The sequence below is a fragment of the Tasmannia lanceolata genome, unplaced genomic scaffold (assembly GCF_043159265.1).
Source record: "Tasmannia lanceolata isolate RefF3 unplaced genomic scaffold, GAP_Taslan_0.1 ptg000015l, whole genome shotgun sequence".
NCBI lineage: Eukaryota > Viridiplantae > Streptophyta > Magnoliopsida > Canellales > Winteraceae > Tasmannia > Tasmannia lanceolata.
This window is the reverse complement of record NW_027518692.1, coordinates 47,929,750-47,953,482: the sequence shown is the minus strand read 5'-3', so window position 1 is coordinate 47,953,482 and position 23,733 is coordinate 47,929,750. Positions and strand designations below refer to the sequence as shown.

The window sequence follows — 23,733 nt, the reverse complement described above, 5'->3', positions numbered from 1 at the left end:
AACAGGCTGCTGCGCTGTTGCACCCCATCAGTTGCCCCCCAGTTCTCCAAGTTATTATGGTGACTTGGGGAAATATGGTGGGGTACGCTTCCGATCGAGAGTGGTCGAGGCTTGTCCTGAATCTGGAGGCAGTCCGGAAATTGGGGCAGTCCGGAAATCGGAGGCAGTCCGGAATCTGGAGGCAGTCCGGAAAATGGAGCAGTCCGGAAATCGGAGGCAGTCCGGATTTTAGAGGCAGTCCGGAATCTGAAGCAGTCCGGAATTTGGAGGCAGTCCGGAATCTGAAGCAGTCCGGAAAATGGGGCAGTCCGGGAATTGGAGGCAGTCCGGAAAATGGAGCAGTCCGGAAATCGGAGGCAGTCCGGATTTTAGAGGCAGTCCGGATTTTAGAGGCAGTCCGGAATCTGAAGCAGTCCGGTAAATGGGGCAGTCCGGAAATCGGAGGCAGTCCGGAATCTGGAGGCAGTCCGGAAAATGGAGCAGTCCGGAAATCGGAGGCAGTCCGGATTTTAGAGGCAGTCCGGAATCTGAAGCAGTCCGGAAAATGGAGCAGTCCGGATTTTGTGGCAGTCCGGAAATCGAAGGCAGTCCGGGCTAATCTTTGTCGTTTAGCGACCCAGTCCGGCTTAGGCCGGACTGATTTTTGTCGTTTTGCGAAACGCGTCATATCCAGTCCGGCTTGGGCCGGACTGCCTTTTGTCGTTTAGCGACCCAGTCCGGCTTGGGCCGGACTGATTTTTGTCGTTTTGTGAAACGCGTCATATCCAGTCCGGCTTGGGCCGGACCGCCTTTTGTCGTTTAGCGACCCAGTCCGGCTTGGGCCGGACTAATTTTTGTCGTTTTGTGAAACGCGTCATATCCAGTCCGGCTTGGGCCGGGCTGCCTTTTGTCGTTTAGCGAAACGCGTCATATTCAGTCCGGCTTGGGCCGGACTAATTTTTGTCGTTTTGTGAAACGCGTCATATCCAGTCCGGCTTGGGCCGGGCTGCCTTTTGTCGTTTAGCGAAACGCGTCATATTCAGTCCGGCTTGGGCCGGACTACTTTTGTCGTTTAGCGAAACGCGTCATATCCAGTCCGGCTTGGGCCGGGCTGCTTTTGTCGTTTTGCGAAACGCCTTATATCCAGTCCGGCTTGGGGCGGGCTGCTTGGAACTTATCTCGAAAGTTGTGCCCGCCGTTAATACGAGACACGTGGCACCCCTCGGGCGTCCTCGAGACGTGCGCCCTTCATTTAATGCAAACCGCCTCAGAGAAATCTATATAAGAGTGGGTTTTGCCTTCTCACTTTCACTTTTTACTTTTCCTCCTTCTCCCTTCTTTTTCCTCTGTCGGTTCGGCGAAGTCCAGTTCGGCGTGGGTCAGTTCGGGCCGTGTAGTTTTTGTGAACGGCGGTGGATTCGGGAGCATTCAGTGTGATCCGGTAATTTTTCTTGAGCGCGTCTCATTCATTTCTTTTCCTGCTTTCATGTCTAGTAGCTCTAGTTCTGAGTCCGGTTCGGGGGAATCGTCTTCTAGTAGTTCAGGGTCTAGATCGTTGATTAGGATCGAGGATAGGCCTACTTGGTCACCGGCCCCGAAAATGGCGAGTGTGACTGTTATAGGTAGTGATGAGGAGGGGGAGGACGAGGCGATATTAGACCTGAACACCGCTCCGCTTCTAACGGATAGTTACGTTCCACAAGGGGGGAGTGTTGGTAGTGACGCCGGCGAGGCGTCCACAACGTTTCAACCAGGCCGGGCCGTTGAGGTCGTAGCACGGGCCCGTATGGATGCCAACCCTACCTACAACATACAGGCTCTCAATGAGGAGAACTACCTGGATGAGTCCGCCATGGCAGTGATTAGGGATAAGTACTGCATCCCATCCAGGTTTGGACTGAGGGAGGCGATGGAGGGAGATAGAGCCTGTAACGAGAGCTCCGACATTTGTATATATGACGAGTCACTGAGGGCCGGACTCCGATTTCCTCTACACCCCTTCTTCGCTTCGGTGCTTCAGCATTACGGGCTAGCTCCGGCCCAAGTGGCGCCGAACTCGTGGAGGCTGCTTACGGGGTTTGTATACCTCATTCGGGGCCGGCTTCGGAGGGACTTGTCAGTACCGTTGTTCCGCGCGTGTGCGCAATTGAAGAAGCACAAGGGTGGGGGTTGGATTTACATTAGCCAGCGTCCGGAGATAAAAATGATCACTGGCATTCCCACCTCCATACACCTGTGGAGGAACAGGTTCTTTTATGTTGAGGACACGGAGTCCAGCGAGCCTTGGCCGGTCCCTTTGAAATGGGGAACCCCGGATACAGTCGCGATGAGTCGCAAACCGTTTCTCGAGGGTGAAGATGCGAGAACCCTCGCTCTACTTCGGGATGTGCTGGACCATGAGGGGCCTGTTGATTGTTCAGACTTCCAAGGGGAAGAGGTTTTGGTTGGGTTGGGCCTTAGTACTGCGACCCGGGCACGTACGTAGATAGCCTCCTTTAAAATTCGTCTCTCCGCCCCTTTGTTTTTTTTTTTGTTTTTGTCCCTGACTGGTTTCGTTTTTGGCTATCTTTCAGAGATGCAGCAGCAGTCGCTAGTGGATAAGATGAGGAAGGGGGCCTTCGGGACTGTCCGTCAGGGCCAGAAAAGGAAGGCTCCAGAGACGGCGAGTCCGGCTCCGACCCAGGACGCACCGCCCCAGCCCAAGCCCAAGAGTTCGGTGAAACTGGTGAGTTCATCCGGCCGGGGCGCAGGATTCTCGAAGACCGTGGCGACGTCTGCTGGCACCCTTCCGCCCCCGTCGAGGCACGGTGATAACGTTTTTCGGCCGAACTGGGCCGTCCAAAAGACTGATTCCGGCCTTGGAGAGAGCCGGGTGGCTGTAGAGATTCAGACTAAATGCATCCTTGACAAAGACAAGCAGCAGGTTCTCCACGAGCCGCCGGCTACGGCCGAAGAGGCCGTATTCTCTTCTCTTTATCAGGTAAGATGGCTGACGAGTACGCTTACTCTTTGCTTCCCTTCTGCTTTGTTTGCTTGTGTTAACACTTGCTCCTCTGCATTTTTACAGATCGGAGTGTACTTCAATGATCTGCGGGGGAAGAGTAAGAAATTCTCCGATGCTATAACTAAGTCTGAGGAGGAGAATGGGAAGTTGAAGAAGGAGGCGAAGGAGCTGAAGAGGTCCGTGGAAAAATCTGCCGAAGAGATCAAGCGGCTGGGAGAAGAATTTGCCGCTCAGCTGGCCGCGCAGAAGGAGGAGGCGACGGAAGCCCTCAACGATCAGAGGGAGAAAGCCCTGTCGAGGCAGGCGACTGCCGTTCAGGAGAAGGAGGACGAACTCCTTCTTCTATCCAGTGAGGCCTACAAGATAGGGTTCTTTGACTGCCTTGGGCAGGTCAAGGATTCCAATCCGGGCGTTGACCTGTCGAGGATGGTTATACCTGATCCACCGACGCTCACTGGCGAGGAGCCGGCCGCAGCTGACGCACTCTTCCCCCCGGGGGCAGATCCAGCGCGGGATGGGGGCGATGAGGCGCCCTGAGTTCTTCTCCTCCTTTTTTTTTTTTTTTTTTTTTTTTTTTTTTTTGGCGATTGCGTGATTTCTTTTTGTAATGGCCCCTTGGAGGCCCAACTCCCTTTTGTAATGGTCCTCTGAGGCCCCAACATATGAATGGAAAGAGTTTTTGTTTTGTTTGTTTATACTGTTTTCTTTTTGTATGATGCGTAACTATCACTCCAGGTAGGAGTCATGGACTTAGGAGTGTACTCCTAATTCTTTGCCAAGACGAACCATGGCGAAACCAACGTCGAGTACCCTAGTTTTCGTGAACTGGGTTTCGAAGGAGCTTTGGTTTTTGCATCCGGGCTGGTTCCGGACCAGGAGTGGGCTCCCGGTCTTTGCGGAGACGAGCCGTGGCGAACCAAACATTGAGTACCCTAGTTTTAGTGAACTGGGTTTCGAAGGAGCTTTGGTTTTTGCATCCGGGCTGGTTCCGGACCAGGAGTGGGCTCCCGGTCTTTGCGGAGACGAGCCGTGGCGAACCAAACGTTGAGTACCCTAGTTTTAGTGAACTGGGTTTCGAAGGAGCTTTGGTTTTTGCATCCGGGCTGGTTCCGGACCAGGAGTGGGCTCCCGGTCTTTGCGGAGACGAGCCGTGGCGAACCAAACGTTGAGTACCCTAGCTTTAGTGAACTGGGTTTCGAAGGAGCTTTGGTTTTTGCATCCGGGCTGGTTCCGGACCAGGAGTGGGCTCCCGGTCTTTGCGGAGACGAGCCGTGGCGAACCAAACGTTGAGTACCCTAGCTTTAGTGAACTGGGTTTCGAAGGAGCTTTGGTTTTTGCATCCGGGCTGGTTCCGGACCAGGAGTGGGCTCCCGGTCTTTGCGGAGACGAGCCGTGGCGAACCAAACGTTGAGTACCCTAGTTTTAGTGAACTGGGTTTCGAAGGAGCTTTGGTTTTTGCATCCGGGCTGGTTCCGGACCAGGAGTGGGCTCCCGGTCTTTGCGGAGACGAGCCGTGGCGAACCAAACGTTGAGTACCCTAGTTTTAGTGAACTGGGTTTCGAAGGAGCTTTGGTTTTTGCATCCGGGCTGGTTCCGGACCAGGAGTGGGCTCCCGGTCTTTGCGGAGACGAGCCGTGGCGAACCAAACGTTGAGTACCCTAGTTTTAGTGAACTGGGTTTCAAAGGAGCTTTGGTTTTTGCATCCGGGCTGGTTCCGGACCAGGAGTGGGCTCCCGGTCTTTGCGGAGACGAGCCGTGGCGAACCAAACGTTGAGTACCCTAGTTTTAGTGAACTGGGTTTCGAAGGAGCTTTGGTTTTTGCATCCGGGCTGGTTCCGGACCAGGAGTGGGCTCCCGGTCTTTGCGGAGACGAGCCGTGGCGAACCAAACGTTGAGTACCCTAGCTTTAGTGAACTGGGTTTAGAAATCTGACAGACACGAAGGCATTTGCAAAAAGAGAAGGTTCTTTCATTCACATTCAGGAGATATTTACAAAGTTTTTTTTTTGTGTGTCGGCTACTTTGCTACTGATGATATTTGCGAAGGTTCTTCGAGTTCCAGGCATGTGGTAACAGTTGTTCCTCGAGTGTTTCCAGTCTATAACTGCCCGGGCGAATCACCTCTTTTACTCGGTAAGGCCCTTCCCAGGTTGGGGAAAGCTTTCCAGCCTTCTTGGGTTGGGAGATAGCAGCTTTCCTTAAGACAAGATCTCTAAGTCGAAACTCTCTAGGACGTATCTTCGAGTCATGGTAGCGAGATACTTTCTGCTTGTAGGCGGCGACTCTTATTCGGGATTCCTCTCTGGCCTCCTCTAATAAGTCAAGATTCGCGCGGAGCCCGTCACCGTTGAGCTGTTCGTTGAAGTTGGAAATTCTAGCGGACGGGGTGCCTACATCGACAGGTATTACCGCCTCTGTTCCGAAGGACAGGTTGAATGGGGACTCGCCCGTTGGTGTGCGCGGGGTGGTGCGATAGGCCCATAGGACGTGATACAGCTCATCTGCCCATCGACCAACTTTCTCGTCTAGTCTTTTCTTGATCCCTTGTAGCAGGATTCGGTTTGTGACTTCTGTCTGCCCGTTGGTCTGTGGGTGTGCTACAGAGGTGAACCGCTGCTCAATTTTCAGGTCGGAGCAAAACTTCCGAAAGTTTCGGCAGTCGAACTGTTTGCCGTTGTCTGTTATCAGGACGCGAGGAATCCCGAATCTACAGACTACTGATTTCCAGAAGAAGTTCTGCACATTCTGTTCGGTGATCTGGGCTAGAGGTTCAGCCTCCACCCATTTGGTAAAGTAATCAATCGCCACCACTACGAAGGTGCGCCTTCCGGAGGCCGGTGGGAAGGGGCCCAAGATATCCATTCCCCAAATAGTGAAGGGTAGCGGGCTGACAATTGGGGCCATAGACACGGCGGGCTGATGAATGGTGGGGGAGAACTTTTGGCATTTCTCGCATCTCTTTACCAGGGTCAGCGCGTCTTGTCTCAACGTTGGCCAGTACAGACCTCTAAGGAGGACTTTGATTGCCAGGGCTTTGCCCCCCAAGTGCTCCCCGCAAATACCTTCGTGTGTCTCCTGCAGGGCATACGTGGCGTCGCTGGGCCGGAGACACTTTAAGTATGGGAGAGTATAGGATCTTTTGAACAAGTTCTCGCCATCAAGTGAAAAACGGGCTGCTCTTTGGATCACCTTGCGCGCTTCTCTTTTGGCCTCAGGCAGTTTCCCACTACGCAGGTAGTCGACGATCTCATCCATCCAGCAGGGCTCGTGTTCTACCTGCATTATCTCAGCAGCCTTTCTTTCGATACTGGAGGCCTGTAGGAACTCCATGCATATATTCCCGAGAGTCGTGTATCCGGATGCGGCCAGCTTGAACAGTACATCGGCCTTTGTGTTGTCCGTTCTGGGGATTCTGACAACCTCGAAACTTCTGAACTTGGAGGATAGTTGCCGGACCTGGGAGAGGTATTTAATCATTCGCTCATCGCGGGCTTCGTATATACCTTGGATTTGGTTGGCGACCAACTGGGAGTCACAATAAGCTTTCAATCTCTGGGCTCCGGTCTGGACTGCAAGATTCATTCCAGCGAGGAGTGCTTCATACTCAGCCTCATTGTTGGAAGCGCGAAAGCCGAACCTCAAGGCGTAGTCTAGTGTGAAACCGTCGGGCCCGGTTAAAACCAGACCGGCTCCGCAACCAGCCTTGTTTGAAGATCCGTCCACGTGCACTTCCCACAGTGCTTCGGCGATTGAAAAATCATGCTCAACTGGCAGCATGGGGATGGTTCCTGCTCTGGCTTCATCTTCTGCCGGTTCTCCAGCTGTGGTAGTACCTTTCGCTGCTGGGGCCTGGGCGATTTCAGGTTCGGCGATCTGCTGGGGGATGGAGCACTCAGCTACGAAATCTGCCAATACTTGAGCCTTGATCGCGGGCCTGGGCATGTACCGGATGTCAAATTCACTCAATTCCACGGCCCATTTAACCAATCGTCCCGAAGTATCTGGCTTGTGGAGGACTTGTCTAAGCGGCTGGTCAGTTAGGACCTTTATCGTGTGAGCTTGGAAATACGGTCTCAACTTCCTGGCTGCCATTACCAGCGCGTAAGCCAATTTCTCGACCCGCTGGTACCTTATTTCGGCGTCGTGCAAGGCTTTGCTAACGTAGTAGACCGGTTTCTGTTGGCTGCGCTCTTCACGAACTAGGACCGCAGCCAGAGCCAGGGTACTTATAGATAGATACAAGATTAGCTCCTCACCGGGCTCCGGCTTTGTCAACAGCGGTGGAGAGGACAAATACTGCTTCAGCTCCTCGAAGGAGGTTTGGCATTCCTCTGTCCAGGGCGAGGTTTTGAGGCCTTTGACTGCGTTGAAAAAAGGGAGACACCTCTCTGCAGATTTTGAGACGAAGCGCCCCAGCGCGGCTATCATCCCTGTCAGTCGTTGCACTTCTCGGATGGTTTTCGGGGGAGCGAGCTCCACCACGGCCTTGATTTTTTCCGGATTGGCCTCTATCCCTCTCTGGCTGACCACAAACCCCAGAAACTTCCCCGAGCTGACCCCAAAAGTGCACTTGGTGGGATTGAGTTTCATCTTATTGTCTCTCAGGACTTGAAACGTTTCTTCTAGATCGGCGACATGGTCTTGCGAGCTTAGGCTCTTCACCAGCATGTCGTCGACGTACACTTCCATGTTGCGGCCAATCTGATTCCGGAAGAGTTTGTTTACAAGCCTCTGATACGTGGCCCCAGCATTCTTCAGGCCAAAGGGCATGACACGGTAGCAGTAAGTCCCCTGATCCGTTACGAAGGAGGTCTTCGGGATATCTGACTCATACATTCTGATCTGGTTATATCCGGAGAAAGCGTCCATGAAACTGAGCACTTCGTGACCCGCTGTGGCATCGATGAGCTGATCGATTTTTGGGAGCGGGTAGCTGTCCTTTGGACAGGCTTTATTCAAATCCGTGAAGTCGACGCAGGTCCTCCATTTCCCATTGGCCTTTTTCACCAGGACTACGTTTGCCAGCCAGTCCGGGTACTGGATTTCTCGGATGAAGTCAGCTCTTAGGAGTCTCTCCACCTCTTCTCTGATCGCCATCTGCCTTTCGAGGGCGAAGTGTCTCTTCTTCTGCTTCACCGGCCTGCAGGTCGGGTCGACACCTAGTCTGTGCGAACTGACCTCCGGGTTGATGCCGGGCATGTCCGTGGGGGCCCATGCGAAGACATCCGCATTGTCCTGGAGGAACTGGGTGAGGTTGTGCCGGACGTCGTCGTCAAGAGAGGAGCCGATCTGGACTACCTTTTCGTCATCTTTCTCGCACAGGGGAACGGGGACAAGGTCTTCGGCGGGCTGAGTTCCCTGAGCTTCGTCCCTCAAGTCCAGTAGTTCGATTGGCAACGACTCCGTCGCATTTCTGCCTTCAAGCGCCATTGCATAACATTCCCGAGATTGCGGCTGGTCTCCTTGAACTTCTCCCACGCCACTGGGCGTTATGAACTTCATCTTCTGGTGATAGGCGGACGCGACGGCGCGGATCAGGTTCTGGCCAGGCCGTCCTAAAATAGCGTTATAGACCGAGGTGGCCCTCACTACTAGGAAGTTGACCATGGCGAAGGCCTGGCAGGGCGGTTCTCCGATGAGGACAGGGAGCTCGATTTGTCCCTCAACCTTGACCACTTCTCCTGAAAAGCCGAAAAGATCTGAGTTTGCAGGCTTTAAGCGGTCGTCACCTATCATCATTCTTTCGAAGGCGTGATAGTACAGAATGTCGGCTGAGCTCCCGTTGTCTACCAGGATTTTCCTCAGCTCCCAGTTCGCGACGAGCATAGTCAGGACTAGGGCGTCGTCATGTGGTAATATCAGGCCGTCCAGGTCCGCGTCCGAGAAGGAGATCTCATTCTCCGTCTTCGCTTTCTTGCTGCATGTATGCACGGCGTTGACCCGGCGCGCATATGCTTTCCGAGCAGCAGAGGAGGTGCCTCCAGCCGCCGGGCCTCCCATGATTGTGCCAATGACTCCTCTTGGTTGGGAGCCGTGTGCTTCTGGTGGTGGACTGGGCGGCGATGGAGACTGTCTTCGGACTGGGGGCGGTTGAGACTGCCGAGGGCTTCGGCCCTGGGGACCCTTCTCCTTGGGGTCACTCCCGCGGGTGTCACTCCGGACATATTTTTTCAAGTAGCCTCTGCTGATTAGCTGCTCGATCTCCTCCTTCAGCTGTCGGCAATCGTCTGTATCGTGTCCGTGGTCCCTGTGGAACCGGCAGTACTTCGATTTGTCTCTCCTGTTTCCCTTGGAGATCATTGGAGTTGGCCATTTTATGAACTCTTCTCCGCTGATGGCCGCCAGTATATGCCTCCGGGAGGTGTTGAGAGGGGTGAAGTTTTCTTCCCTCCTGTGAGGGGATTTGTCCCTTCTGACGACCTTGTCGTCCCTGCGCTGCTTAGCATGGGGCTTGTCTTGGTTCCTGTCGTCAGAGGTTCTCCTCCGACTCGAGTCCAGAGCTGCCAGTGTCTCTTCTACTGATATGTACTCCTCTGCCCCGGACATTAGGTCTGCCAGGGAATGAGGATTCCGGCGGGCCACTGCTCGGCGGAAATCATTCGATTTAGCGCCCGTGAGAAGCGCGTTCGTAGCGGCCGAGGGGTCCAAATCTGGCACTTGGAGCGCCTCCCTGTTGAAGCGACTGACGAAGGCTTTGAGAGGTTCATTATCCTCCTGCCGCAAGGTCATCAGGGATGCTGCTGTTTTCCTTGGCCTGCGGCTGCTCATGAAGTGACGAACTAGGTCTTCTCCGAAGTCCTCAAAGTTATTGAAGGAGTTCGGTCGGATCCTTGAGTACCAATCCCTAGCTGCACCTGTGAGGGTTGTCGGGAATGCTCTACAGAGGAAACCGTCTGACGCACCGTGGAGGAGCATCAACGTCCGGAACGTCTCCAAATGGTCGACGGGGTCAGTGGTCCCATCATACTGCGGGATAGCTGGCATTTTAAACCCCATTGGTGCTGGAGCACTCATCACATCGTCGGTGAACGGCGTTCTGCTCGAGAACGCCCTGGACACAGGCCGGCCTTGATCCTTAGCCAGCTCTTCGATTCTGTGACCCATCTCTTCTATCCTTCGCATCACCGGGTCGTCTTTATGTTCTGGCGACCTGTTTCTCCCCACGGATTGGCCTGCGGCAGAGCCGAAGTGGCTCTCCGGGCTCCGACGACGGGACCCTGATTTCGCCCGTGGCGCGCGCTCCTCATGAGCTCGGCGCCTTTGCACAGAGCGAGACCTAGACCTCCTACGGCGGTGCGGCTCTGTCTGAGCATGCCTGGCCATGGGGTGACGGACTTGTCCGGGGGAATGGCGAGTCCGGTCTTCACTACGACGCGACGACCCTCCCCTGTGAATTTCTGACCTTTCGAGGACAGGTTGTGGAGCTTCCGGAGGAGGTTGGGGAGGTGCCTGGAGCAGCTGCTGATACTGGCCAACGAGAGCGGTCATCTGGTGGAAGAGAGCTTGGACTTGCTCTGGAGTCGGCATGGAGTCAAGATTTACGGAGCGAGGCTGGTTTTGTTCAGCCGTGGCGGAGGCTGCCACTACCAGCGAGGCGAGTCGCTCACTCCGAGTCCTGCCGGGTAGCACGGCTCGGGTGGTACGTGCGGTTGGCACCCGCGCACTCTTGCGTCCTGCCATTTTTGTGAAGTGGTTGGAACAGCCTTTAGTTCTGGGGTCCCACGGATGGCGCCAATCTGTTAGGCCCAAAATCGGTTAACAGATATGGCAGTGACGTAAGAGCCGAGCTGGAGGGATGTAGAGTCCAGATGAGCTGTGTGCTGCACAGAAGCAAACGAGGTCAGAATGACCGACCCGGAGTGTACTCCGGACAGGCCCTTCGACACTCAAGTCAGTATGAGCCGGAGTGAAGAGGGTGTTTTTAAGAGTGGTGGGTGAGATTTCAAATACCCTGATTTATGAGCTTTGAAGGCCCTTTTATAGGGAGAAATTGGGGTAGTTGGGGAGTTAATGCTCCCAGACAGGTGTCGACCAGCTATAGGCTCAAGCTCGCCTACTCTGTGTAATTACCAAACTACCCCCGCTGGTGAGGGTCCTGCGGTGGGCCCTCCTCTAGCCACGTGTTGGAAGCTAACAGGCTGCTGCGCTGTTGCACCCCATCAGTATGGAACAAAATCATGCCGAGTTTTTACGTGCTAATGGGGCTTTGCATTTTCATTGTATGGTGATGATTTAAACTTGCAACCTCTTGGTCCTGAGGGAGCATGAATGTAAAATCAGGACCGTTGATCTTCTAGAACATCATGAGGTGGCACACATGATCATTGGTCCCATCTCAAAGGGACATCTCATGCCCAAGATACGGGACTACAAAGAAATTAGGGATGTAGCTCATGTGAAGCTCAACTCAAACCCAACAGGTTCAAACTGATTTTGGCTCTAGCTGAGTTCGCATTTCTTGGGGTTGGGCCAACCCAATTTAATTTCTTTTTGGATTAGGGCTGAGGCCTTAGGCAACCCAACCCGACCTTCGTCCTCTAACTTTATTGTGATTTTCTCAGGATTATGTTTTTTTCTTGTATTTTTTTGTTTGGCCATAGGTGAACCAACTTGACCCAACCTGATTTGGAAAAAATAAAAAAACAAGTTAGATGTGTTGGGTTAGGGTTGACCATCCTCGATCCGAGGCTTAGGATGGGTCAGGTTAGGGTCAAGGGAATGCTATCTCGGGTTGGGTTAGGGTTGGTCTTTTGAGATTTGGCTATGAATGGCAACCGACAGTTACCAATTCATGCGTGTAGCTTTCTAAGTAATTCTCTCATCGTGTTTATTGTAATTGATTGCATATGCTAAAAGCGTAATATAACATTATAGCATTGATTGTGGACACGTCCAAAGAGGATATTAGGGGTGCAAGTTTGGCCCTGTCCGCCCTGAGCCCGAACAGGGTCAGGGCTGGATTTTCCAACCCTGAGGGCGGGTCAGGGTTCATTTTTTTAGACCCTGACTCAGGTCGGGTCGGGTTCTGAGTTAATGCTTCGGGTACCGTGACCCGGCCCAACGATAAGTTTTCTATTATAGAATTGAACCATCTATGCATGTTTCTTTTGCTAATGTTTTCTATTATCTTGGATTGATGTTTCTTTAGATTATTATTATTAATTGTCTATGTTGTCCGTCATGTTGTTGAATTCATATTGTCTTATGTTGTTCTGTTTCTTTGTTTATTGATCATTTTGTTCTATATGATAAGTGGTTACTTTATTTTTGGCACTTTTAACAGGTGTTTGCACTAGGGTCAATTAGGGCTGGCCCGGCCCGGCCCTGCCCAATCAGGGCGGGCCAGGGCCAGCACTGAGCCTTGTAGGGCGGGCCATGGGTTGAGGTTTCTCGGCCCTGACTCAAGGCGGGTCAGGGCCGAGATAATGGGATCCAGGGTTGGGCTAGGGTTTTGAAAAACCCAACCCAACCCGACCTTGTTGCAGCCCTAGAGGATATCATGAGAGAAAGTGTTCACACATATAAAGGGGAGAGAGAGAGAGAGAGAGAGAGAGGAAACATTAATTTGGTGTTAATTCCACGGGAAATGATATATCACCGGGAACACCCCTGTCGGTGTATCAATGACTAAAGAGGGGCTGTTGTACTTATGTCAGAAGAAATCAATGCCTCTGATTGCCACAAACACTGACGGGGGTGTTCATGGTGATCCAAAGGGGTGGATATATCACTTCCCTAATTCCACCTTTGCAGACTTCTTATTATACAGAGATTGGGCTGCTGTAATTTTGGGCAGTCCACAATCAATGCTATATTTACAATGAATGTTATATTACACTTTTTATTATATGCAATCAATTACAATAAACACAATCAAAGAATCACTTAAAAAGCCACACACATGAATTGGCAACCGTAGGTAGCCAGATCTCAAGATTCCTTTACAGTCTCGACCCGACCCGATCCAACCCAACCCGGGTTGCACGGTTGCACCATTAGAAAAAGTTGTCAAACTAGAAGACACTTCTTGCAAATAAAGCAATGTTTCTTTTACGCCAAGCAAAGCAGAAGACTTCGTTTTTTTGTAGAAAGTCACTTTCGTTTTTTGTAGAAAGTCCACTTTCGGGATCAATGGTAACAGACAATCCTTTGGTCCTGCACGAAACATCTATGTAAAATCACAGCCGTTAATCCAGTAGAAAACACAAGCCAGTGAAGCCACCCATATGATCTTTGTCCTGTGCCCCAAACGGACATCCTAAGGACTACAAAATTCGGAAGTTTAGTTTTTCTTTTTTGGGTTTTGCTAAGATTTCGGATCGACGGATCTCATCACACATGCGAGGATAAATGGGCCCAGTAAGTGTCGTTTTGATAAACATACGCTCCACATGGTTGTCCTGTAGTATTTAAAGGCTTTAAGAGCTCTTTGAGAACCTTAATAATAAATACTACACGACAAAAAATTGAAGCGCAGAAATCATTTCCGTAAATTAATAATCCCGTTTTTCGGCGTTTTCCTAATAACTCAGGCCCTGCCGTCTTGTTATGTAAACACAGAATAAGGGAGAGACGGAGGGAGAGATGAGCGATGAAGGAAAGAGCCGAGGAATCGGCGATTCTCAACAGCACTACGGAACGTTTCAAGGCGTTCCGAGCTATTCTCAGCCGTCGATTGGATTTCCTCAGCCGATTCCGCCACCGGGAGCCGTTGTTTATCCTCCTCCTCCTCCTCCTCCTTACTATTCTCATGGATATCAAGCCGTTCCTGGTATTTCTTTTATTTTCTCTCTCTCTCTCTCTCTCTCTCTCTCTCTCTCTCTCTCAATTTCCTTATCCCCTCGAATAATACTTGCCAATGATCATCGATTTATTTGATTATTTAGTTGGGTTTATGGAGAATTTTCGGTTTTAGTTTATATATTTATACGAACCGTTCTTAGATGCTGGAGAATTTATGCTTAAGAAACCGTATGCTAATTTTCGGCATGTTAAGAACCCGAATCCTTTTGCAACGTGATTGATCTTCATAGAGGGAAGATTAGCCTCTTGACCCACTTAGAGGGAAAGGGTCGGTCCTCCTTTGTGCACAAAGACACAATTTTTGTATAAATTTCTTCATTGATTTCCACAGACTAGTTACATGTTATTTATAAATAGAAAACCCACATACCACTTACTCTAAAACTCCTACCCTAGACAATTTAGAAACACTAACCCTTATCTCTAAAAATCGTACCGAGCAAAGCAAATCCTTCAAATTGCTAATATCGAAACTAACATTCCACCGGCCTTGAAATCAACCTTGTCCTCAAGGTTAGATTGTTGGAGAAAATAATTTATTCCACTGGTTCCCGAATCTTATTGGACATAATCTTGTTGAAAAACCTAGTTGATATTAGCCCTTTATTTTCTTCAAAAATAGTGGTCACAATCATTCGAATCCCACCTTCAAAATCCGTTGTGATCCAAGTTGGAAAGAAATACGATTTTTCATGTAGCTGCATCGAAATGATAGAATGATCGAATAACTAAACAAAATCAATGTGCTCTTTGGTACTGTGTTCAACTAACCTATGCTTGTCGCCATCAATTCTTGCACTTTTCTCGGCCTAAACATCAACATTTTCAAGATTATGTTTTTCTTCCTCTTTAGTCTTTGCACATTTCTTCGATCGCTATATTGATTTGTCCGAGGCTTCCACAAACCGTCGATGCATTTCCATCAATTCCAAAATAGGTGCTTTGATCCTTTGAAAATCATCATGTTTAGAATCCAAAGTCTCTCAAGATATAGCCTCGACACAAGATCGATTGTTCTGATATCAAATGTTAGGTACCTTATCAATAAGGCAAAAGCTCGAGAGCTGATGGAACGCCTTAGGCAAGGCCTTTTAAACCTGTTGGGTCCCACCTAGTCCACCCCCCCCCCCCCCCCCCCACACACACACAGAGAGAGTAACACAACATGTGTCGGAATTGGTTTAGACCTAGATTTTCCCCTTTTGATTAGGAACTCAGGCAAATCGAGTTACTTGTTCCAAAGATGGAAAATCAACAAAGTCCTCTCCGTTTCAGACGAACTGATGATAATTACCACGTACTTTTCTAATTGACAAAAAAAAAACCCTAACACAGGATCATGGCCTAAAGGGGGAGCTGTGACCAATTAAGTAAATTCACTATGGTTTTCGGAGGATTGTAGAAAACAAGAGTGCAGAAACATACTGAGAAATTCAGAAAAATGAAAGGAAATTCGGTAACTTCCGTAAATGTTTATAATGATTCTTTGTTGTTAAACCTTTGATCACGTTGGGCATGTCAAAAAATTGCTTTGTGTTTTGTGTCACGGAAATCGGAAAAATGTCATGGTCCAGACATCTGTTAGTTGATACAATGCTGAAATTTGATTTGATTTTTTCCGTGGAATTTGTCAGACATCACTTGAACTGTTCGATAACTCATTGGGCCTATTCGTTATGTATGGAAGTAGAAAATGTTGAAAATTGGCTATCACTAGTGTATAAGATCACTAGTCTTATTTTGTTAAATTTCCCTTTTGTTGTGTTTCATACAAATACAATTACCCATTCACTATTTTTATGATATTCAAGGCTATGTGGCATTTGCTGAAGGAAGACCTGTAAGAGAGCGTCGCCTTCCATGCTGCGGTGTTGGTCTTGGTTGGTTTCTGTAAGTGCACTTCATTGTTTCTTTATTCTTGAATATTTCTGAGAGAAATGTTGTGGTGTACAGCCTCATTCCATGAATTTGTGATTTAAGTCGTGCTGAATTTTTCATGTCAGTGTTATGGGCTTCTCTTTATTCACTATTTAAAATATGAGATTCTGGTTTGGCTGGATAAGCGGAAAAATATTGGTGGAATTTCCTCATTGGTATTTGTGATTTTGGTCGAAAGTCAAACTAGTTAATGTGTGGCATATTGTTTGTATGAGTGCCAGAAATATGGATAAAACTAATGTAAGAGTTATCGTCTTCAATGGTTTTGACATGCTTTTTTTTCCCTAGATGATCTGGTTTGTTGATTTTCATTTTCTCAATGCATTCATGCATCTCTTATCTGCTTCATAGTCTTCTATGTTCGACTCCAAAGGCATAGGTATTTTTTTTTTCAATTGATTTTTCTGATGAAAGCAAACAAATTGTCTGTGTTTGAAAGGTTCATTAGCGGTTTCTTTCTTGCTGCTATACCATGGTATGTCGGAGCTTTATTGCTGCTTTGTTCCAGAGTAGATTACAGAGAGAAGCCAGGGTTTACAGCATGCACAGTTGCTGTAAGTATCTATTACTTATCCACCATTTTGTTTGAAGTTGTTATTTTCTGAGAGTTGCCTTTCTTAATTTTAATTTAGGGTATTTAATGCTCTTTCTTCTGTTGCTCAAACTTCGATTCTATCATTTGTGTTATGTGCACACACAATATATATTGAGATGAACCCGTGATGATTCCGCGTCACTAGTTATTACTTAAATGATTCTTGATACATGTGCTTCATATGGTCTGTAAGAATAAATTAGTTGTCAATATTTAAAACAAACAATTATTTGGCTGTGCAGTGCTATTATTGAAAAAATGAAGTATTATAGCCTTCACTCAATTAGGGTTTATGGAGAAGGGGAGTAAGAAGAGAGAAGAATTGGGGAAAAGCTAATTGTGTATTGACTCCCATGGCCTATGATTGTTTATTATTCACGTAAGTGATGGGAAAGGACATACCTATCATTGGTTAGATTAATGAATAAAAGAACCCAAAATCAAGAATATATTACAAGTATACCCCATGACAACACTCCACCTCAAGCTTGAGTGAATATATCTGTGATGACTAGCTTGCTTAAGATTTCTTGTAGACGAGCCTTGCACACAGCCTTCGTCAAAACATCAGCCACATGTTCTTCTGTTCTAACATAGGATGTACAAACCCGGTCTGCCCACAACTTTTCCATAATAAAGTTTCTATCAATCTCAATATGTTTCATACAGTCATGTTGAAGTAGATTCAAAGCGATGCCTTGTTGTCACGGTCATGGTTTTGAATTTCCCCCACATCATCGTCGACTCGCCCAAGTCGACTCCCTTTTACCTTTGCCTCCTTCAGTCATTCTTCCCCGATTCTGCATTTTTCCCTACAAACTTCATTTGACTCCCAAGTTAAGACCATGCAAACATAGCACTCGATTGTATCGTGCCGAGTCGACTACGATTTTCTTTTTATATAAAATTAGTACTTTTCGCTCAGGAGTTTTCTCTAATGTTTGTCACCATACAAAATTTTTTTAATGGTTGTGGTGCTTCTTCAATGTGTTTTTTGTGCTCATTCAATGTGATTGTATAGTGCCGAGTTGTGATCAAGATGCATATGATTACTAAAAATAGCACGGCCAGCAATCAAACTCTTTGTGGCATTTTACCAAGCGCAGGTGTATACTGTAAAATCTATTTTCACAAGCTCTGGAACATCATCTTTTATTATTTTTATTCTTTTTGTCGGTAGTCTCTGGAACTTGAAAGAAGCCTAGATCTGCTGCATAGTTTCCATAAACATCAAAAAATAGGAACTCCATATGATTCTACTATTGTCTAACCCTGAATCTAGATAGTTGTCATAATGAAGCTCATAGAAACTTCCGACTAGCCCATGCTACTCCAATCAAGGGCCTGAGAATCATCTCTCCCACCACCTGCGGCTTGACAATTCAATTCTGAGCACCAGTATCCTGGCTCATCACAAAGCACTAATGTGAATTGGGTTTTTTGGTTCTTCTTGAAAACACCCATCACGATCGCACACTACTGATCACCAAGGATCAATACTTGCTCTGATGCCTAATAGTTCAAAACTAAGATGGTTATATGATGAAAATTGAGTAAAAGATCAAGAGAAGTCAGCAAAAAAGTAACCCATATCATCACCCATGGGTCATAAGCTCTCAATTTTTTCTTAACATAACAAAACATCCAATTTTCTATTGAAAACCCCCACAAAAGTAACATATATACTCCCAAAATCAAGTCAAGATAAAAAGAAATCATCTACGCTAGACCAATCTAAGTCCTTAATTAAGCCAACCTATATTTACGACTTAAGGAAGCATAAAATAGGAGCTTCTATAGATAACAATATCATTCACATTTTTCAATGAACTTGACCTTTCAAATTATTTTTTTTACATTTTTCATTGAACTTCTGGATTGATTTAAAAATAGACCAAAATGCACTTAAAATTTTACGTAAATTATAGTCAGCTTTTTTGTGTTCTTTCATGTACAGGCTGTTCTTGCTGCCATTGCAGTCACTCTTGGGGTGACAAAGGGGACTGATGATTGGTGATTTTGATCGAAGCAGGATGCAGGTACAACAAAAGGGATGTATATATCCTCTTGAATCTGAAAAATAATCAGGATGTAATTGCTTGGGATATCCAATGTATACCTTGTGTAATGGTGATCTGATAACTCCGTGTATCTATTTTTCTTCCCAGTCTATTTCTACATGTGATTCTTCTTTGGTTTTTTTTCCTGGCTTTCAATATATTTTCTCATTCAGCTGAAGTTTTATAAACTCTCTCTACATATGTATGATCCTGTTTCAATGTTTATAAGTTTATAACTTCATGTCACCCAATAATGTGACCCACACTGTATTTGTTTTGCGACGCTTGCACACACGGCCATCCACAATGTATAAGCTTTTCAATGTTTGAAGCTCAGGTTGATTAATCAGTTGATCACCAAAAACTCGCGCCAAATTTATGTGGCATGGTTATCTTCTTTAATAAATCCGGGTTTTAGATTAGACCATGCGAAACCCTTTGAATAAGCAATTTCATTCCAAATAGGCAGTTCATTTACCTACTAAACTGTCTCCTAATTCAGGATCCCAATTCAATGAATTGCCCCTTTGCACGTAGGGGTTCGTTAGTCTTTTCCAACAGCCACTTTTGGGGCCACATGAGCCATGTGGTAGTGGTAAGATCGGTTGATCCCAGGGTCCACAATGACTTCGGCCCCACCTGTATCAATTCACATAGATCGGATGATCCTTGATCCTTGATCACATCAAGCCTCATTTAAGATTCATCCAAGAAAATCTAAAACATGGATTTTTGTTGGCCATTTACTTACGGATGAGATTGTTCGTTTAGCAAGGTCCTACAACAACAGCCGTCTCGATTATACATACATGCCCATGGTGGGACCCAATTAATTGATCCTTATTATCAAGGGATGTGATGTGACATACTCGCCCTATTTTTTTACTTGGGACAGCCCCCTCTGGAGAGGGCTGACTTGGCTGTCCCAATCGAAAGTTACGAATGGGGCGAATATATAATTTCCCTCTTATTAATCCCAACAATGACTGTCCACCCTTGATTTCATTTTGGGGACTGGAATCCTCACCACCAAATTTTGATAATGTCACTTTGTTTTACAAAAAGGCAAAGTGAGTAGTGCCATTATAAACATAGAGTCGTGCGGACACTAAAACAAGTCCCAGACTATAAAACGAAACCCTAAAATCCTCTTTTTAACTCCGCCTCTCTTCCCCTCCACAGAGAAGGGGTTTCTAGGGTTTCGTGATCTCTTATCGCTGTATTTGCAGAAATGGTGGCTTTCAAAGTAAGTTTTTTTTTTTTTCTCTCTTTTACGTTCCCCCATTCTCACTATTTCCCAAAATCTCTCCATGGTTTCTGAAATTATTGCATTTCTTCAATTTCTTATCCTTGATATTCTCTCTATCTGTAGAGGTGTGTTTTTTTCTTTTTCTCGTAATTTTAGGATTCTAAGATCAAACTCCACAGATATGCACACATTTTGCAGAAATATATATTTTTAGGTGTTTTTTTAGGTTCTTATTCTACTATTTCTCTTGAATCTACGTTTTCTTTCATTTCTTTAGTTTTGGGTTTTAAGGGTTTTTAGGGTTTGATGACTGTGAGATGTTTTTGCCCTAGTTCAGTTCCATCAGTACCAGGTTGTTGGAAGAGCTCTTCCCTCATCAACAGATGAACACCCAAAGATCTATAGGATGAAGCTCTGGGCAACAAACGAAGTCCGAGCCAAATCCAAATTCTGGTAAGCAATTGAAACCCTAATATCAAATCACTTGTTTTGCTTACTGTTGAATCAAGCAACCTAATTGCTTCTATTTGTCATATATGTTTTCTTTGTGATATTTTGGTAATGGCAATATTGTTAGGCTTTTTGTTCTTGGTTTTTGGTTTTTTGGTTCGTGTTATCTCAGTATTTATTGTTCTTCATTTTGTTTGATTGTGTTTAGGTATTTCCTTAGGAAGCTCAAGAAGGTTAAGAAGAGCAATGGGCAAGTTCTTGCTATCAGCGAGGTATATGCCTCCTTATTTAGATTATGAAATGTTGTTTGGTTCTTGTGTTTAGTATCTTCCTTTTCACAATGTTGATTGGAACACATCTGCATCTTTGTATTTGTGGTGGATTTGCAGATCCTTTATGCTTGTCATTGTAGAAACATAGTTATTTGCTATTTAATAAGTTATTCCTATTCTTCCATTGTTCAGCCAAATTTATAGAGACGAGCAGTGTTTATTTGTTTGGGAGTGTTTTGCATTGTTGAGTACACTTTTATTTTACGATAAGTAGAATGCACTATAATCAAATGTACTTGTTTGTGTCAGTATGGCATGCGACCGTAATCTTACACAGAACTTCTGGACACAGAGTTAAGTGATAGCCTCCTATTTATACTATAGAGAAAGTCAAATAATGCTTAATATACTTCAATCACACTAATGATCTCATTTTCTTTCTTAGCCATTTGCCATCTATCCATACAATAATTAATAATATTCTTAGGGAAGTGATATTTTTGCCCCCCCCCCTCCCCCTCTTACTTGGGACAGCCCCTTCTAGGGTATTTATGACTACTCTATTATAATAGAGGGGTCTGACCCAAGTAAAAAAAGCGGTGAGTAGATCATTTCCCTATTCTTAATATTTGATCTATCTGCTTGAATTTTTGAGAGGATGCAGGGACCTAGATTGGGTCCTCATTGCTCCCGTTTTGAATAAACTTTTTTATTTATTTATTTCTGCCTTCACTTGTGTGGGATCTGAGTTAAGCTACATCTATGTACTCATCAATCATCATGCAAAATGCCAAAGATATAATTTTATGTTACCATACTTGACAGGGTATCCCTCCCTTCGTCTTATTGCTTTTGGTACCTCCAAGCTGCCTTATTGTAGTACATATCTCCTTCTATGAGGTTGCTATTTCATTGGATCTTTAAATTATTGTGCATTCTTTATGGAAAGTACCTTGTCAGTTGTAACGATCTGCATTAGCTTCATTTTATACTACCACCCCAACATATGAAACAAAAACAGATGAGCATGATTTTTCATTCGCTATTGACTTTGTAGACATTATCTACTGTCAAAATTGTTTCACTAGACATAATTAGCTATTTTAGCATTGGGATTTCATCTGTTGTAAATCATGGCAAAAAAATAATAAACAGCTACTGTTCCCGCTAAATGCAATTTGATTATGCTAGCCCCTTGATAGAATCTGGAAGCCTTTATCACCATGGGATTTCTGATATCGTTAGCCAGTGTACCAGTTGTCACTATATTTTTTTACGTCATTGGAGCTTGAATCATATTTGCATATCCTCAGATTTTATGATTACCTGCTCCATGGATCCCAATTGTGCTTCTAGCTAGCACTTATTTATAGTTGGTGGCCAACTTTTTTTTTAAATTGCATCTATCTTATGGTAAAGGAGTATGAGTTCCGCAACATCATATCATATTTGTGTTTCCCAACGATGTATCATCGACCTGGCCTGTCTGTGACACCCTTCTATTTTCAGTTTTCCAAGCATGATATATATCATTTATGCCGGTTTCTTTTCCCTTTTGCAGTTTTCTGTCTAATTTCTATTTTTTTGGTTGCTTGCAAATTCTCTTTTGGCTGTGAGTGTCATGGGAAACAAGTTCTTTTCTAGATTTTTTAGGTTATTTCATTGTTGCCTGCAATCTTCTGTAACTATTACTGATATGGATTTGCATTTCAGATTTTTGAGAGGAAGCCTACCAAGATCAAGAATTATGGAATTTGGCTGCGTTATCAAAGTAGAACTGGTTACCACAACATGTACAAGGAATATCGAGACACTACTCTCAATGGTGCTGTTGAGCAGATGTATAATGAGATGGGTTCTCGCCACAGGGTAAGGAATCCATGCATACAGATCATTAAGACAGCAACCATACCTGCAAAACTCTGCAAGAGAGAGAACACCAAGCAGTTTCATGATTCAAAAATCAAGTTCCCCTTGGTCTTCAAGAAAGTGAGGCCACCAAGTAGGAAGCTTAAAACCACCTATAAGGCATCAAGGCCCAATTTGTTCATGTAATTCATATCAGTGATGTTGTGATTTTGCATGGCCCGATGAAATTAGGTGAATGAACTAGAAAGTTTAGCTTGAAACAAATTATCTAGAATTTTGATTTTTGTGGTATAAACCTCTGTTATTTTGTTTTATTATCCAGTTTTGATTAAGTATTGTTTGAGACTCTTGAGGAATATGATGATTTGGCTTTTATCTATGACTTGTTGTTTTGGATCTTTTTCAAAGATCTTGCAGTGTTGGACTTGTTACTGCTCTTGAAATGTTCTGAGTCTTCTTTTAGTTTTGTGAAACGATTCCAGATAGGTGTCTAAGTTAATTTGCTCTTCTCCCTTTTGTAATATTGGATCCTCTCATGGTCTTTCTTTTTAGCATCTTTAGGCTCTGGTTACATTGGCCACATTTATATTTGAAAGGAAAATATATTCTCTTATGCTAATTCTGTTACTTGAATTAGTTCAGATGTGCTTGATTTAGTTCAGATGTGCTTGATTTAGGTCAGATGTGTATATTTTCAATTACATTTGTTTATGCGGTTGTAATTACTATGATTTTGAAGTATTACTAATATTTTTTGGTGTGGCTGAACTTGTTGCATTTACACCTTGGAAAACAGTTTTGGTTGTGCTCTTGATGTACGATGATCTGAGCAGCTTGGTGTTACCGGGCTCCCTAACTCTCCCATTGACCCATGATCTAGACCGCATGACACGGAACAGACTGTTTGGGACTCAGTTCGCTGAAAATGGCGATCCACGGAGAGGGAGGGCTTTTCTTTGCAACCGCTCACTTTACAATTTGCACCTGTATATCATGCTTCCTTTATTGTCTCTTGAAATTTCTAATCCTCTTATGTCCAGTTCGTTTAGGAATTTGGGAATTGATTATGAGTCCAAATCTCTCACACACATTGAGAACATCAGTCACCCGAATTAGTGCTTCAAATCGACCTGTGACCCCAAATAGTGAACCAACTAAGCCTACCATCATTGTACCATGTACCGGGGCTACCATACCCTTTCCCAACCACATTCCAGGTATCATTCGAGCAGCTTAGTTACAAAGCCTCTTAAAACTATGGTTATTCATTCTATATGTTTTTTTTTTTTTTTTAAGGATGAAATTCTATATGTTTTGATTAGCCTGTTTTCATGGCAGAATCCTCCTTTAGGTATAACCTTGTGGAGACAACACTTACATTCCTATATTCCATTGTAAAATCTGTAATCTACCTTTAGGCTCTGTTTGGATGTATAATTTAATTCCTGGGATATGCAAAGTTTAGGGAGGAGACATGAATTGGGAATCCCCGGGGCTTACCCGTGGTTTCCTGTT

The 23,733-nt window shown here is 45.8% G+C and overlaps 2 protein-coding genes across 3 annotated transcripts; one reads left to right on the top strand and one right to left on the bottom strand.

The window, feature by feature from the left end:
• Positions 1–5,007: 5,007 nt before the first annotated feature.
• Positions 5,008–7,074, bottom strand: LOC143892037 (uncharacterized). The gene is made up of 2 exons (XM_077396512.1): positions 5,947–7,074; positions 5,008–5,595 (listed from the first exon to the last, which is right to left on the bottom strand). The coding sequence occupies exons 1-2, from the start codon at positions 7,072–7,074 to the stop codon at positions 5,008–5,010; spliced, it is 1,716 nt and encodes a 571-aa protein (XP_077252627.1).
• Positions 7,075–13,508: 6,434 nt separating this feature from the next.
• On the top strand, positions 13,509–22,597 carry LOC143891654 (large ribosomal subunit protein eL20). 2 transcript variants are annotated; one of them, XM_077396200.1, is made up of 6 exons: positions 13,509–13,753; positions 15,597–15,675; positions 16,163–16,277; positions 19,965–20,080; positions 20,286–20,349; positions 22,063–22,597. In XM_077396200.1, exons 1-6 carry the CDS (start codon positions 13,567–13,569, stop codon positions 22,402–22,404), a joined length of 903 nt encoding a protein of 300 aa, XP_077252315.1. In that variant the 5' UTR covers positions 13,509–13,566; the 3' UTR covers positions 22,405–22,597. The 2 variants fall into 2 exon arrangements, with proteins under 2 accessions (XP_077252315.1, XP_077252314.1); XM_077396199.1 differs by lacking the exons at positions 13,509–13,753; positions 15,597–15,675; positions 16,163–16,277 and adding an exon at positions 19,466–19,624.
• Positions 22,598–23,733: the final 1,136 nt, after the last annotated feature.

What these genes read in the sequence shown, in the direction of transcription:
- LOC143891654 (XM_077396200.1), top strand. Translation starts at nt 13,567, where the DNA reads ATGAGCGATGAAGGAAAGAGCCGAGGAATCGGCGATTCTCAACAGCAC. An exon ending in TTACAGCATGCACAGTTGCT is followed by an intron (nt 16,278 to 19,964) that starts GTAAGTATCTAT and finishes GCCCTAGTTCAG; the next exon opens with TTCCATCAGTACCAGGTTGT. An exon ending in AAGTTCTTGCTATCAGCGAG is followed by an intron (nt 20,350 to 22,062) that starts GTATATGCCTCC and finishes TTTGCATTTCAG; the next exon opens with ATTTTTGAGAGGAAGCCTAC.
- LOC143892037 (XM_077396512.1), bottom strand. Translation starts at nt 7,074, where the DNA reads ATGGCAGCCAGGAAGTTGAGACCGTATTTCCAAGCTCACACGATAAAG. An exon ending in GACAAGACGCGCTGACCCTG is followed by an intron (nt 5,596 to 5,946) that starts GTAAAGAGATGC and finishes AAAATTGAGCAG; the next exon opens with CGGTTCACCTCTGTAGCACA.